We start from the raw sequence: 14,452 nt of genomic DNA on the forward strand, positions 1-14,452 counted from the left end.
CCAAAGGCTGAAGACTATTCACAGAGGGCTTCCCTGGAGCACCCCAAGGCTCCAGGCCTGTCGAAAAAATGTTGCTATTTCTTCAAACGCCTCCAGCTAAAAGAACCCTGCAAAATCTGTTTCCACCTAGAGCTGCCACAGATGTTTGGTTCCTGGTCAAAGATAGTCCTTGGTCAGTGAATTTGGAAATGAATCCTACAGTCCACTGGGCATCCCAAACATCTCAAGAAAAGTTTTCTGAGAAGTCAGTTTGAGGTGTTTCTGACTTTGGCAGAAGTCAAAAGGAGGCTTTTACAAATCCCACATCCTCTGGGCCAGAAAGACCAAAAAAGTCTCAAAATATTGAAAGTCCTTAAAAGTGCCCCAATCAGAAGTCACAGGCATCAAAGCAGCTGCGCAACTCTCCCCTTCTCGTGGAAAAGACAGCGCTCCAAGTAACAATCTGCCCCAATCTCTAGAATTAGAATGGCCGTGGGTATCACAAGACAACTCCATCTCTAGTACCTGCAGTGATCCCCATGCTGTAGGTGCTGGCTGGGACATGTGAACTTGTGCCAGCATCAGAGACCCATAAAAGGCACCCAATCACTGAACTTCCACTTGAACTGAATGAAAATTCATTGTTCTTCCACCACCGCCTCCAACTGCTTAGTACATTCCATGATGTCAACTAATAACTTTTTTTTTCTTTTGAGACAGAGTTTCACTCTTGTTGCCCAGGCTGGAGTGCAATGGCGCCATCTCGGCTCACCACAACCTCCACCTCCTGGGTTCAAGCAATTCTCCTGCCTCAACCTCCCAAGTAGCTGGAATTACAGGCATGTGCCACCATGACTGGCTAATTTTGTATTTTTAGTACAGATGAGGGTTTCTCCATGTTGGTCAGGCTGGTCTCAAACTCCTGATCTCAGGTAATCTGCCCACCTCGGCCTCCCAAAGTGCTGGGATTACAGGCATGAGCCACCACACCCAGCCAACTAGTAAATATTAAATGAAAATAGATTTTACAGAATGCAATTTAACAAAATGGTTGTGTGGGAAGTAGAAAAGTTCCTTTTTAAAGTTTCCCTTCTTGTTTAAGAATAATTGTGCTAATAACTTTGTTAAGCCTTATCTTATGTAGCTGTTAAACATGCCATGCTTACAGGCCCATAGTACATTCTGTGTCCTATTACTTTAACCAAGGTATCTGTGCTGGATGTGCTCACAGGCATGTCCCAGCTCTCCATTGCTTTCACCTGTTTAGAATAAAGTTTTAAGTTATTAGCCAATCAGGTTTTAGTTTAGATTGTGTGGTCTGGCTCCAATCAACGGAGATCAGACATAGCAGTAAAGACGACCCCAAATGCATAACGGATAAGTCTGTCTGCTTTTCCTTTGTTCATTGTATTCTTGTGGCAAGATGGTTAGTGAGAGTACCCTTCCTGCTGTAGTCCAGGAAGTAAAAATTGCATTGCTGAAAGATCCTTTGTCTCCGTGCTGATTTTATTTTGCAGCACCGAGCATCTATTTCCAAAAGGTGGCAAGGAAAGAAGGAATGATGAGATACTATCAACATTTGTATTGCTAACCTGGGCAGCAGGAGTCTGTGTATAGGTATTCTAAAAACGACAAGAAAGTCTCTTTGGAAACACCATAAACAGGAATCAGGACACTCTTTGCTTCCATGTAGTTACCATTAAACATGGCCGCCATCACTTCACAACGGGCCACCAGGATGGCCCTGTGGGCTGGCACTGTTGCACCTGAAAGGTTCAAAAGGAAAACAAGCACAGGTAAGATAGACCAGCAGGGTTACTCCAGCAATTTTTTTTCTAATTAGACTATTACATCTACTACATTAGGCACAGATAGGCAGATATGCAGAATCTAAATTTGGGAGTAATAGCTACCATTAATCCAGAAACTTCTTAATTTTCAAGGGAGCAATAAAGAAAGTTTAGATGTTGACCTTGAAACCAACAATTTGCAAGTCAGACAACTATTTGTTACTTAGTTTGTATTTCCGGAAATAGAAACACTGAAAATATTTTGCTTCACATTTTTATAATGCAACATCAATCAATCCATTCCAATTGGCTTGAAATATTAATAATACTACCCCTGCCCATGTACCTCCCATGAAAACAACCCCATTACCCTTCTGGGCCAGACTCACTGAACAGTCTTGGCCATGCTCCCCCTTACCCGAAACAGGAACCTGTACCCATAAGCAGTCCACACATCACAGTAGTAATGGTAAAAGGATCTCTCGAGGAGCCAAGGAGAGCATTTCAGACTTGAAGAAAATCTGGAAGAGGATGACCTTCATTCCTGAAGTCTCGCCAGCACACAGCCTCCCCAGGCAGCCATTCTTTCTCACAGGAACAACGCCTACTGCTGGGAGAGCCAGCGCTACTTGGAATTTTGTGGGCCCCTCAGCCTATACTGCTCACTGAAACTCACTGAACTGAACTGACTCTCTGGGAAAAGCTTGCTAGGCTCTCTAGCTACTGCTGCACCATACAAAGGCACCGCCGGATGGAGGCATGGGTGGCCAGGGCTCTCCCCACTTTCACCACCCTAGGAAACCATGAACACACACTACTAGCTTTCACTTCAGCCTGGATCCGTTCGACAGATCATTATTGAGCATCAGCATGTCCCAATCATTGCATTTGGAACTGAAGATACGAAGATGAAGAAGACAAAGCTACCTCTGCTTTGGAGCAGTTTTTAGTTTTGCTCAAGACACCACAGCCAGTGTGAGTGACAAAGCTGTTGCATTCCAGAAAGTAACTCTCCAACCAAACCAAACTCAGCTCTGCCCAAGAGTCTACCTACATATCTCTAAAATCTCATACTTAATGGGAATACATATTCTTCTCTAAAACTTTTACAATTATTGGGTTCTTCAACTCTTTTAAATCCAAGCAAAACATCTCCTGACTCAGGAAAGAAGAAAAGAGTTACATCTAAGCCCAGTGGCTTCCTCCAAAGCCAATAATCACTCAGGATCTACAAGCCACACCTGGCACTGCCAGCGCTGAGCCTACTGCTTGGCACTGTGATTTGCACAGCTGCACCTACCCGAGGAGAGGAGCAGGAAAGTAACTTCAGAAGCTCTTCCACTCAGTCAACTCACCTCCCAGCAGGCACGCTCCCCTCCTCGCCTTACTGTGACAGTGTGCCTTCACTGGGAAGGACCAGTTTCCATAATTAAAGCATGCTGGCTTTATTTGCATACAGCAATTAATAAAGAATACAAACAGGTAATCCCATTTGACTTGTAAGGTTTTAAAATGTTAAAGATAAAGAGGGCACTATATACTATATATATATATATATATATATATATATATATATATATATTTTTTTTTTTTTTTTCACAAAATTAGAGGCATGACTTAAACTGGATGATCTATAACTTGGCTTAAACACAGGGATTTAAGATCTACCAAAAAATACCAAGTAGATAGTTGATGGGGGTAGAATGTGATAAGTAACCTTGAAATTTTAACAGGAAGTTTCTGTTGATAATGTGGTTATAACAGAGTTGCAAAACCAGCAACAAAACGCTCAGTATAGTTAGCTGTACTTGGTGAAATTCTGGAAGAGGATGGGTTCCATCCGTGGGTTCCACATCCACAGACTGAACCAATGGAGAACGAAAAATATTCAGAAAAAAACCCTGCAACTGTATTGAACATATACAAACTTTAAAAAAAGATCATTATTCCCTAAACAATACAGTTTAACAACTATTTACATAGCATTTGCATTGTATTAGGTATTATAAATAATCTAGAGATTATTTTAAGTATGCAGGAGGATATGTGCATAGGTTACATGTAAATACTAAGCCATTTCATTATCAGGAATTTGAGTGTAGCAGATCTGGGTATCTGCAGAGGTCCTTGAAACCAATACCCCATGGACACTAAGGAACAACTGTACTTTTTTTTTTTTTTTTTCACAGAGTCTTGCTTTGTCATCCAGGCTGGAGTACAGTACCACAATCTTGTTCACCACAACCTCTGCATCCCGGGTTCAAATGATTCTCATGCCTCAGCCTCCCAAGTAGCTCAGATTACAGGCATGTGCTACCATGCCTGGCTAATTATTTTGTATTTTTATTAGAGACAGGGTTTTGCTGTGTTGGCCAGCCTGGTCTTGAACTCCTGGTAATCCACCCACCTCAGCCTCCCAAAGTGCTGACATTACAGGCATGAGCCACTGCACCCGGCGAGCACTATACCTTAAACCATTTTTAAGCCTATTTCAAGCTGGGAATTTAGTTTGAAAAACCATTACACTTCCTGTTAAGAAAACATCAACTTCAGTTTTTCACGTCTTTAAACTATTTTTTTTTTTTTTTTTTTTTTTTTTTTGAGACGGAGTTTCGCTCTTGTTACCCAGGCTGGAGTGCAATGGTGCGATCTCGGCTCACCGCAACCTCCACCTCCTGGGTTCAGGCAATTCTCCTGCCTCAGCCTCCTAAGTAGCTGGGATTACAGGCACACGCCACCACGCCCAGCTAATTTTCTGTATTTTTAGTAGAGACGGGGTTTCACCATGTTGACCAGGATGGTCTCGATCTCTCGACCTCGTGATCCACCCGCCTCGGCCTCCCAAAGTGCTGGGATTACAGGCTTGAGCCACCACGCCCGGCTACGTCTGTTAAACTATTGTTTTGATGTTATAAGTTGTTCTGTTGTGAAACTGTTATATAATATCTTAATATGGTTAGATATTTTCAACACTGTATATAAAAATATGCTGAAGGAAGATAATGTCCTTTACATACTAACTGGCAATAGGATACAGGTAAAGAAATTACTCAAGGAAACGGAAGATAACATTTTCTAGCTAAAAGATAAACAGGTTCCTTGAAACTGTCAAGGCCAAACTATCTTTTTTGTAGTACTCATTTGATGTTACAATTTTTAGAATTTTTTTCTAAGAAAAAGAACTACAAGAGTGAAACAAAAATGAAAATCCCAGGTTTTCTATTCACTGTACAGAAATTATCAAGAATCTTTATTTTTACTGTTTACTAAAATAAAATACTACATTTGTCACACTTTTTTCATACTACTACTTTCCAAGGTCCAAAAGTGACATTTTTAGAACTGTTTTTGGTTTCATTCCTAAACAAGGATAACTATCTAGCTCAAGAGAGATCCACAATATGTACTAGCTAAGCAAACAGGGAAATAATGTAATTTTGTAAAGAACTCTTCATGTGACACAGACTCAGTGTCAAAAGGGCATCCATACCTCTCTAAACATTTACTAAGACTGCTTTTAGAACTGCTATAGTAACTTTTTTTTTTTTTTACATGCCAAAACAACAAATTGGGAGTGGTAGGGAAAATATGTATATTTGATGATCACTTATTACAGAAATGGTATCCCATTTTCTATCCTATGCTAATTCCAGCCTGTGCTATCCTATCCTAATTTTGGTGATGGCCTGGGACACTTTAAAAGAAGGATTGGCTGCAGAACGTGGGTTCCGCAGGAAAAAGTACAGCGATCCACCAGTACTGGCTGCCATGGCAGGAGAAGGGGAGTGGAGTCTGCAGGTGAAGCCTCTGCTAGCCCTTGGTATGCACTAGCTCAACCCCTGTGACCATGCCACAAGGTAGAAATTAGTATCCCTATTTTATAGGCAAAGAAACAAAAGAACAAGAAATATAAAGTAACATAGCCAAACCTATATAGTAAGTATGCATCCAAGCAAACATCTTAACCAGGTCTTTCTGACACATATCATTACCACCTCATCAAGGTGAATCACTCTATCAGCTCTGGTCTAAACTGTTCCATAGATTCCATTCTCATTTAGTTTTCCTTAAATCTCTCATGAGGTTATTAGCCACTCTCAAAACTGGAGTAAAAAGGCCAGGTGCGGTGGCTCAAGCCTGTAATCCCAGCACTTTGGGAGGCCGAGGTGGGTGGATCACGAGGTCCAGAGATCGAGACCATCCTGGTCAACATGGTGAAACCCCGTCTTTACTAAAAATACAAAAAAAAAATTAGCTGGGCATGGTGGCGTGTGTGTAATCCCAGCTACTCAGGAGGCTGAGGCAGGAGAATTGCCTGAACCCAGGAGGCGGAGGTTGCGGTGAGCCGAGATCGTGCCATTGCACTCCAGCTTGGGTAACAAAAGTGAAACTCTGTCTCAAAAAAAAAAAAAAAAAAACTGGAGTAAAGAAGCCAAAGAGTTATTACATGTGACTTCGAATTTATTATTTTTAATTTATTTTATTTTTAATTAGCTAGTACATATTTATCATTATTTGATTTACTATTACCAATAATTTACATAGTAAATATTTATTATTTATTTATTTATTTTAAGTTTTATTTCTTGAGACAGAGTCTTGCTCTGTCTCCTCCATCTGGAGTGCAGTGATGTGATCTTAGCTCACTGCTTCCTCTGCTTCCCAGGTTCAAGCTATTCTCATGCATCAGCCTTCTGAGTAGCTGGGATTACAGGCATCTGCCACCTTGCCCAGCTGATATTTGTATTTTTAGTAGAGATGGGGTTTCGCCATGTTGGCCAGGCTGGTCAACCTCAGGTGATCTGCCCACCTCAGCCTCCAAAAGTGCTGGAATTACAGGCATGAGCCACCATGCCCAGCCAAACATTACATTTAAATGGCTAATCATCTCATTTTAAAATTATTATTCCAATTACTTCACATATATTTGTATTGATAATATGGAATTTACATTCCAATGTGAATTATTTCATAACTATGAATCTTTTGAAGTATTTGGCATCATAAATATTTTAAGTAAAGAGTATATCAAAAAAAATTGTAAATTTATCTGAAGACTTCACTATAACTTAAAAAAAGTTTATAATTAAGATTTGAGACCAGTTACCCAATCCTTACTTTGAGGGTCTGTCTTAAATACGACATAAATTTAAAATATAAAAATACTTTCCTTCCCAATTTTTGGTGTAAAACATTTAAATTACACATCAATGACAAAGTTAGAAGTACTTTCACATTTCAAACTGCTATTCCCACTTCCATCCCCAAATATTAGACATTCATTTTTCAGAGTGACATTAAAATGTGGCTGTCTGTTAATAATATAAGCACAATTCAAAACCACAGAGCCTATAGGCTGTCACACTGAGAGGCATTAACATGATCTAAAACGCAAATCTTCCTGCCTGGTGCAGGTTGAGTATCCCTTACCTGAAATGCTTAGGACCAGAAATGTTTCAATGTTTCCATTTTTTTTTCAGATGTTGGAATATTTGCTATATATTTCTAATAGTTTAGGATCTCTAATCCAAAAATCCAAAATTCAAAATGCTACAATGAGCATTTTCTTAGAGAACCATGTCAGCACTCAAAAAATCTTGGATTTTAGGGCATCTTGGATTTTGGGTTTTTAGATTAAGGGTACTTACAATTATTAATACTGATATATAACACCAGAGTGCAGAAAATAAGACTGAAGAAAGAAAAGGGCGACAGAGCCAGACCCTGCCTGCCTCTAAATAAATCCAGAAATAGGTACATCCATACATACAACCTTTATGTATTTTCAGATAATGACAAGAATGTAAAATAGGATACATGAGAGAATGCAATCTGACTTTAAACAGAGTAACAGTTATGATTGTGCCATTCTGAAATCAGAATGGTACTAATTTCAGAGTGAGATATTTACACCAAATCTTCAATGTAGCTGTTATTTCTAATAGGAAAATATAAGATACCTAAATTTTCACCTATAGTAAAGAAAAAAAAAAGGATATAACCATATAATGACATTAAAAATGCTAACAAGGGGATTTATTTATTTATTTATTTATTTATTTATTTATTTTTGAGACGGAGTCTCACTCTGACGCCCAGGCTAGAGTGCAGTGGCATAATCTCGGCTCACTGCAACCTCTGCCTCCCAGGTTCAAGTGATTCTCCTTCCTCATCCTCTTGAGTAGTCATGCACCACCATGGCTGGCTAGTTTTTTGTGCGTTTAGTAGAGACAAGGTTTCACCATGTTAGCCAGGATAGTCTTGATCTCCTGACCTTGTGATCTGCCCGACTCGGCCTCCCAAAGTGCTGGGATTAAAGGCGTGAGCCACTGCACCCTACAACAAGGGGTTTTTGATCCAGGGTAAAATGCTTATGACATAAGTTTAAAAATAAAACACACAATTGGGTAGACAGTATCTATTTTCATAGCCCCATTTTCTAAGCAGAGAAAAACTGACTTGAGGGAATTATGCTAAAATAAAACTGTGATTGTTATTGGGGCACAATATGATGGGTGATTTTTATTTTTATTTTTTGTATCTTTATATCTGACTATCCTACAATGAGCATTTATAACATTTTTCTAATCACCACGTCCATTTCATTTCCTAAAGATGACCTCTGTTTGCAATATGGAATATATCCTTTCTGACCCTTTTCATTCACTTACGAACAAAACAGACATTTTCTACAAATGTGATCATTCTGTGCACACTTGTCTACAACAATCATATATGACTCTCATAATCAGAAAAAGATAAAATTTATTCATGAAATTCAATTATTTGCTATTCAAGTAGATGAAGTAGATTGGTGATTTGCTGAGTCATCTGCTTCTTTCCTCACTCAGAATGCCTCTGGGTTTTCTACTTCTCCCTATACATTTTGGAAGAATTCCACAAGTGCATCAGAGAAATGGCCTAGTAGGCTAAGCCTGCTGCCAGAGTGACCACAGTGAGGTGAATTTAAACACGCTCCATTCCATTCAATGGGCTGGTGGTCACATATTTTAACCATGAAAGGAGCAAGAATTCACTCAACTTTTAGCCCCAAATTTCTCCTTGGTTTTCTCACTGCTACCCTGCCAGCAGAGCATGGAGAATCAAAGGAGGATGGCTACACTAAAAAAAACCTTTTAGAATCTATGTGGTTCATCACCCTCTTCACTTCGCAAAAGAGACTCGAAGACAAGAAATGTCAGGTGACTTGCCCATGGACACACTGGTCAGGACACAAAGCCAAAGACGGAATTGGGGCCCATCCAGAGGAAACTACACTGCTGCTGCCTTCTACAGCTTCCTCCCCAACTCACAGGAGCTGGTGTGCCTTGCCTGTCACTGACTTTAGAGAAGCTGCTGCCAGATCCTGCCTCCACCATTCCTACTGTTCCCTGCTTCTGACTCCTAGGGAGACTGGATTTTAGAGCTAGGGAGGCAATAAAGGGCACCGTAGCAGTTGCTACACCTCATCAGCACAGGCATGCAACAGCCCTTCCTGACCCCAGCCCCTGCATAAAGGGTGGGAGGGGAAGGGCGGCAAGGTGATTACCTGTAGTAGGTACAATCACAGAAGAAAGGCAAGAGATTAGGAGGAGCAAGGATTTTCCACATCACTGCTTCTCTCTATGATAAATATTTTCATGTGTTGCATATTCCCTTTGAAAATCTTTTCAGTGAGTTATGCTAACATAATGTTTGATGCCAATGTGTCCTATGCTAATTATAAGCAAATTTGGTAGCTCTTTCATAACAAAGCAAGAGAGAAAAGGTGGGGATGGAAGACAACCCATAATTCATTAACGTATCGTGGGGCTAGGCATTCATATTCAATTTACTTGAAAAATATTGCTCTCAAACTACGCTGCATAATGAACATCCCTGGCAAAGAGATGAATTCTCTTTCCTTTTGCAAGTTTATTACAATACAAAGTCTTCTTCAAGCACATTTATGCTTCAGTGGTTGATTCCCAAGTTCAGGATCATTAATCTTACTATCAATAGCCATTTATTAAAGGCCAGTCACAGTACTAGGGACTGTAGGAGACACAGCAATGTAACAACATTGATCCTGTATTCGTGGAAACTTTAAGTTTCCTCCTGCGACCAGGAATTATGGCTTCCTTCTCACAGCTAAACTTCTAAAGCGCGCGCGCGCACACACACACACACACACACACACACACAAAGAATGAGATTAGTCATTTAGAGAATAACCTAAAATTCCAGAGTCTTCGGGGATGATTGAGGGGTTTGAGAACATCCCAAACTCCAATCAAGGGAACCTAGGCTAAAAAAACCAAAAAAACAGAGGACTAAAACATACTCATGACTTAGGAAGTACATACTTAATCGAATACACTGTATCTGATTTGTATCACATACTGTGCAAATGGTAACAGATTGATCAGCCTTGGCCACAGAACCAGTAGCTAGAACATGCATAGAACATCCGGGAAGATCAGAGATGCTTGGTCTGATTAAGACTAACAGTATGTTAGGACAGAATACATCTATCAGAACTCACCATGGTTTGGATCAAACACCACTAGACACTACTCTCATATGTTCACTCACCACATAACCTTCAGATTACTAATTCTTTTTCTGGTTATGAAAAGCAGTGCCCTAGGTTGTTATATGCTCACTGGAATGGTTTGCCCCCACTTTATCTCCACCTTGTGGAGTCTGCTCAATATGAGTCCAATCAACCCTAAATCACGGGTGCTCCCCCAGGAAGTAATTTGGAAGACAGCAGCATTCAGCCACCTCCAGGGGCATCTTTCTCCTTCTTTCAGAACACAGAAACTGACTCTATCTCCATAAAGCAGACTTGTCTAAACATTAATTTTAGAAAGATGAAAATACTTTAAAATTTACGAATCGTATTTATTCTTAACAATAGATGTAGTCTTTTCTGTTGATATGAGAAGCTCCTTAGATGATTTGTACCAAATTATCTATTCCTATGTTTCTCTGGTATGAATAGAGCACTTTTAGTAAATGTCTTCATCAACAGAGATTTTTCTCCTAGAAGCTAATGAGAGAATTCTGTAATCACCAGGAGCTTCATCCCTGACTAGGCATGCCCTATCTATAGTGAATAATTTATGAAAACTGTCTTTAGATATACACTTTGGATCTTTATTTAGGCAACAAATAAATCAAGGTGTGATCACATGAGTGGCTTAGAGCCAGTTTTAGGTCTCTCTAAAATGACGAAAGCATGATACAAAGTCTGTGGCCTCTTGTGAGCTTTTCCCAGTCACTCTTCTGTAACCCAAGGTCACTCTTGATGCCCTACTTTCAGCGCCCCAGGCTCACACTGCACACGGGGCTGGCAGTGGCTTGTTGGAAGGTACACTGGAAAGTTTCCAATTCCCTGTCTTGGCAGATGACCAAAGTTAAAAGTACTGTGCATCTTTCTGAGGAAATATTTTTAAAAGTAAATGACTATTGTTAGCTGTTACACAATTCTACCATAAAATTAGATTATGTCTTCCTTTTAGTAATTGCCCATCTAAAGTTCTGCTTAGATTTTCATTGGAAAACGGCTCCTTCCATCTTTCTTCCATAACTGAAGGTATCTGACAATTCATTCCTTTTTTTAACTTTAAATAAATTTGTATTACATAAAGGCTGTCCCATAATTGGGTATTCCTCTACTTTGTACACAATTTATTCTTACTCTCCACAGAAAAGCCTCTCCTTAACTTCTCATCCGCTGTTAGCAAGCACTAAAATCCTGATTTTAACAGCATGGTAGTAAAAATGCCTCAGTGATTTAAGCTGAAAGCAGTTCATTGGTATGTGGCTCTTTCACCCAATATCAGGAATGTACAAATGTCTTTTTATTCAAAAATACAAAACAAATTATTAGTAGGCATGGACAATGACAGTAAACTGCTACTTATTGTCAGTTGAAACCAGTAACTGATAGTTGCAGTAATTTTTTAAAAAACATCACCCAGCCTTTTCTTCATTTTCTTCAAATGACTTCTCTGTAGTTAATGGTGAGAAATACTGCCTTGAGCTCTCTATCACAGTTCATTAATAAAGGTAAAGCCCTATTCTAGGAATCAGAAATGCCAACTCCCATTCCACCCACTGCACCCATTCCAGGGTCCTTCTCTTCTTTAGGAATTTCTGTGACTACAACTTCTGCTGTAATTAACAGAGAGGCCACTCAGCAACGTCTAATAAAGCAGTTCTCACATCCTTCATTGGGTCAATGATTCCTTTCCACCATATTCACAAAATCCCCAACCACAGCTCCACAACCAACTTCTGAGGAACATCGTGTAATTGTCTCAAGTACCACAGATCCTTCAACACCTGCATTCTTAACAGCTTTCATTGTCAGAATGTTGACTATTCTTTTAATACTTTCTATACTAATTTTTAATTTTCATTAGTTGGAGTTAATGAGTCCGAGGTTGGAATGCACAGAAGCAAGGCACAACCCCGTCCCAGAATGATGTCTTCTTCAAAGAAGCTCTTATAGCATTAAGAGTAACTGTCTTTCTTTTCATTCATTGTGACATCACTTGTCACATCAACCTTCAGCACAGCTAGCTACTTCATTTGAAAGTTTTGCCGGGCGCGGTGGCTCAAGCCTGTAATCCCAGCACTTTGGGAGGCTGAGGTGGGTGGATCACGAGGTCGAGAGATCGAGACCATCCTGGTCAACATGGTGAAACCCCGTCTCTACTAAAAAAAATACAAAAAAATTAGCTGGGCATGGTGGCATGTGCCTGTAATCCCAGCTACTCAGGAGGCTGAGGCAAGAGAATTGCTTGAACCCAGGAGGCGGAGGTTGCGGTGAGCCGAGATCGCGCCATTGCACTCCAGCCTGGGTAACAAGAGCGAAACTCCGTCTCAAAAAAAAAAAAAAAAAAAGAAAGAAAGTTTTGCCATTCATTCAGTTTTTCCTCTTCATATTCACTAGCTGTGATATCTAACTGCTCAATGATTTCTTGAATACAGTTTTCAATTCAAGACTTGTCACCATTTCCTTTGAAGAGCGTAACATCGCTTTTGGTCACAATGACCTCTCCAATTTTTCCTGTGTTATGAGGCTGAACATCTTCAGGATTTAGGATCAACTCAACTTCTCCAAACACTGCACCACCAGCAGCAATAGCTGTATCTTTAAGCTGATTCTTTCTATTGTCAAAGCAAACCTGGGGCTTTCATGGTTACAACCTGAAGACCAACTTTGAGCCTATTCAAAATGAAGGTTGGTAGATCTTTTCCATCAACACCTTCAGCAATTATAGCCAAAGGCTTATAGTGAGTACTGGCAATTTCAAGGGCAGGCACAATAGACAGGGCACTAGACATTTCTGTTTCATGCAACAGAATATAGGCATCCTTGAATTCATGTTTCTGATCTTTCGATGTATTAATAAGTTAATTTACTACATCGAAAATTTAACCTAATTATTTGATGTATTAATAAGGTATGCAAAAATTAGATATGGTGCTTCTGATTCACCATTTAATGTTTTTCCATCCTTTTACTGTGATGACAGCCTTTCTTTCAACCTTTCTCATTGCTTCAGAAATGATGCTGCTGGTTTCTTTATCTCTATTTGCAGAAATTGCAGCAACCTGAATAATTTCTTCAGGGGCTGTCACAGGTTTAGACTGCTTCTTAAGTTCAGCAATTAGAGGATCAACAGCTAATCATGTTTCCTGATTTTCACTGGATTAGCACCTCTGCTAACCTTCCTGAAGCCTTTCTTGACCACAGGGCATGCCAGTCCAGGAGCAGTGGTGGTGCCATCCCCAGCCTCTTCATTTGTGATACTGGCAACATCTTGAACAAGCTTAGCTCCAATATTTTTATATTTATCCTCTAAGCCAATTGACTTTGCGACAGTCACATCATCTTTTGTTACTCTGGGACGTACCCAGCTCCATTCAATAATCACAGTTCTTTCCTTTGGTGCCACTGTAGCAGCTATGGCATTGGCTAAAAGGTCAACATTTTGAAGCATTAAGGCTCAGGCACCTGCACCAAATTTTACATCTCTGGCATAGGCCCAAGTGAGATGAGGAGCCAGTATCCTGATATCAGTCTCATCTGCGTTAAGACTGTGGGTAATCCAAGTATTTCTGCAGGGCAGGGGCAGAGCTTGTGCAGTCAGGCAGGTCAGTGGCCAGTGAGGAACAGAGTGCAAGATGCACAAGGCGATGAGCCCGTGTCCCCTGCCTCCACTTCTCCCCCAGACTGGCGGCACCTGTATGCTGGCAGCTCCCACCACATTCTTGAGATCTTAGTCTACTAAAGTGACAAAATTATCCAAGCGAGTAATCAATAATGGACAATCAAACAGCTCATCTTCATTAAAATTAGGTAGCCTTACTTCCTTACAGAGATAAGCAGCAGCTCTCAGTTGCTTTGGTGATGAAATTCAAAGAGTGCTGTGAGTAATAAATGCAGCAATAGTGCGGGTGCCCGAGGTGGGCCAGGCATAACCCTCAATCCTTTTGCTCAAAAGAAGCAGAAGACAGCTGAATAAAATCATGGCCAATTACTTTTGCTCAAATAAAAAGGAAGAGAGCTGAATAAAATAAGCTAGAGGCAACATGATTTTAAGGGGGTTAGCACCAGATGTAGCAAACACTAGGATCTTGAAGAAATACACACAAAATATATGATAAAATATTACAGATCATCC

The 14,452-nt window shown here is 40.1% G+C and overlaps 1 protein-coding gene and 3 pseudogenes across 3 annotated transcripts in view; all 4 read right to left on the bottom strand.

The window, feature by feature from the left end:
• Positions 1 to 14,452, bottom strand: part of RHOBTB3 (Rho related BTB domain containing 3) — a 61,978-nt gene that overhangs the window by 12,381 nt on the left and 35,145 nt on the right. For all 3 annotated transcript variants that reach the window (XM_003920740.4, XM_074383271.1, XM_074383285.1), the window contains exon 9: positions 1,572 to 1,745. In XM_003920740.4, the coding sequence (XP_003920789.1) occupies positions 1,572 to 1,745 (174 nt within the window). The remainder of the gene's footprint in view (positions 1 to 1,571; positions 1,746 to 14,452) is intronic.
• On the bottom strand, positions 11,839 to 12,341 carry LOC104651889 (60 kDa heat shock protein, mitochondrial pseudogene; annotated as a pseudogene).
• Positions 12,645 to 13,172, bottom strand: LOC141579890 (60 kDa heat shock protein, mitochondrial pseudogene; annotated as a pseudogene).
• Positions 13,170 to 13,911, bottom strand: LOC141579895 (60 kDa heat shock protein, mitochondrial pseudogene; annotated as a pseudogene).

The sequence above is a fragment of the Saimiri boliviensis genome, chromosome 1 (genome assembly GCF_048565385.1).
Source record: "Saimiri boliviensis isolate mSaiBol1 chromosome 1, mSaiBol1.pri, whole genome shotgun sequence".
NCBI lineage: Eukaryota > Metazoa > Chordata > Mammalia > Primates > Cebidae > Saimiri > Saimiri boliviensis.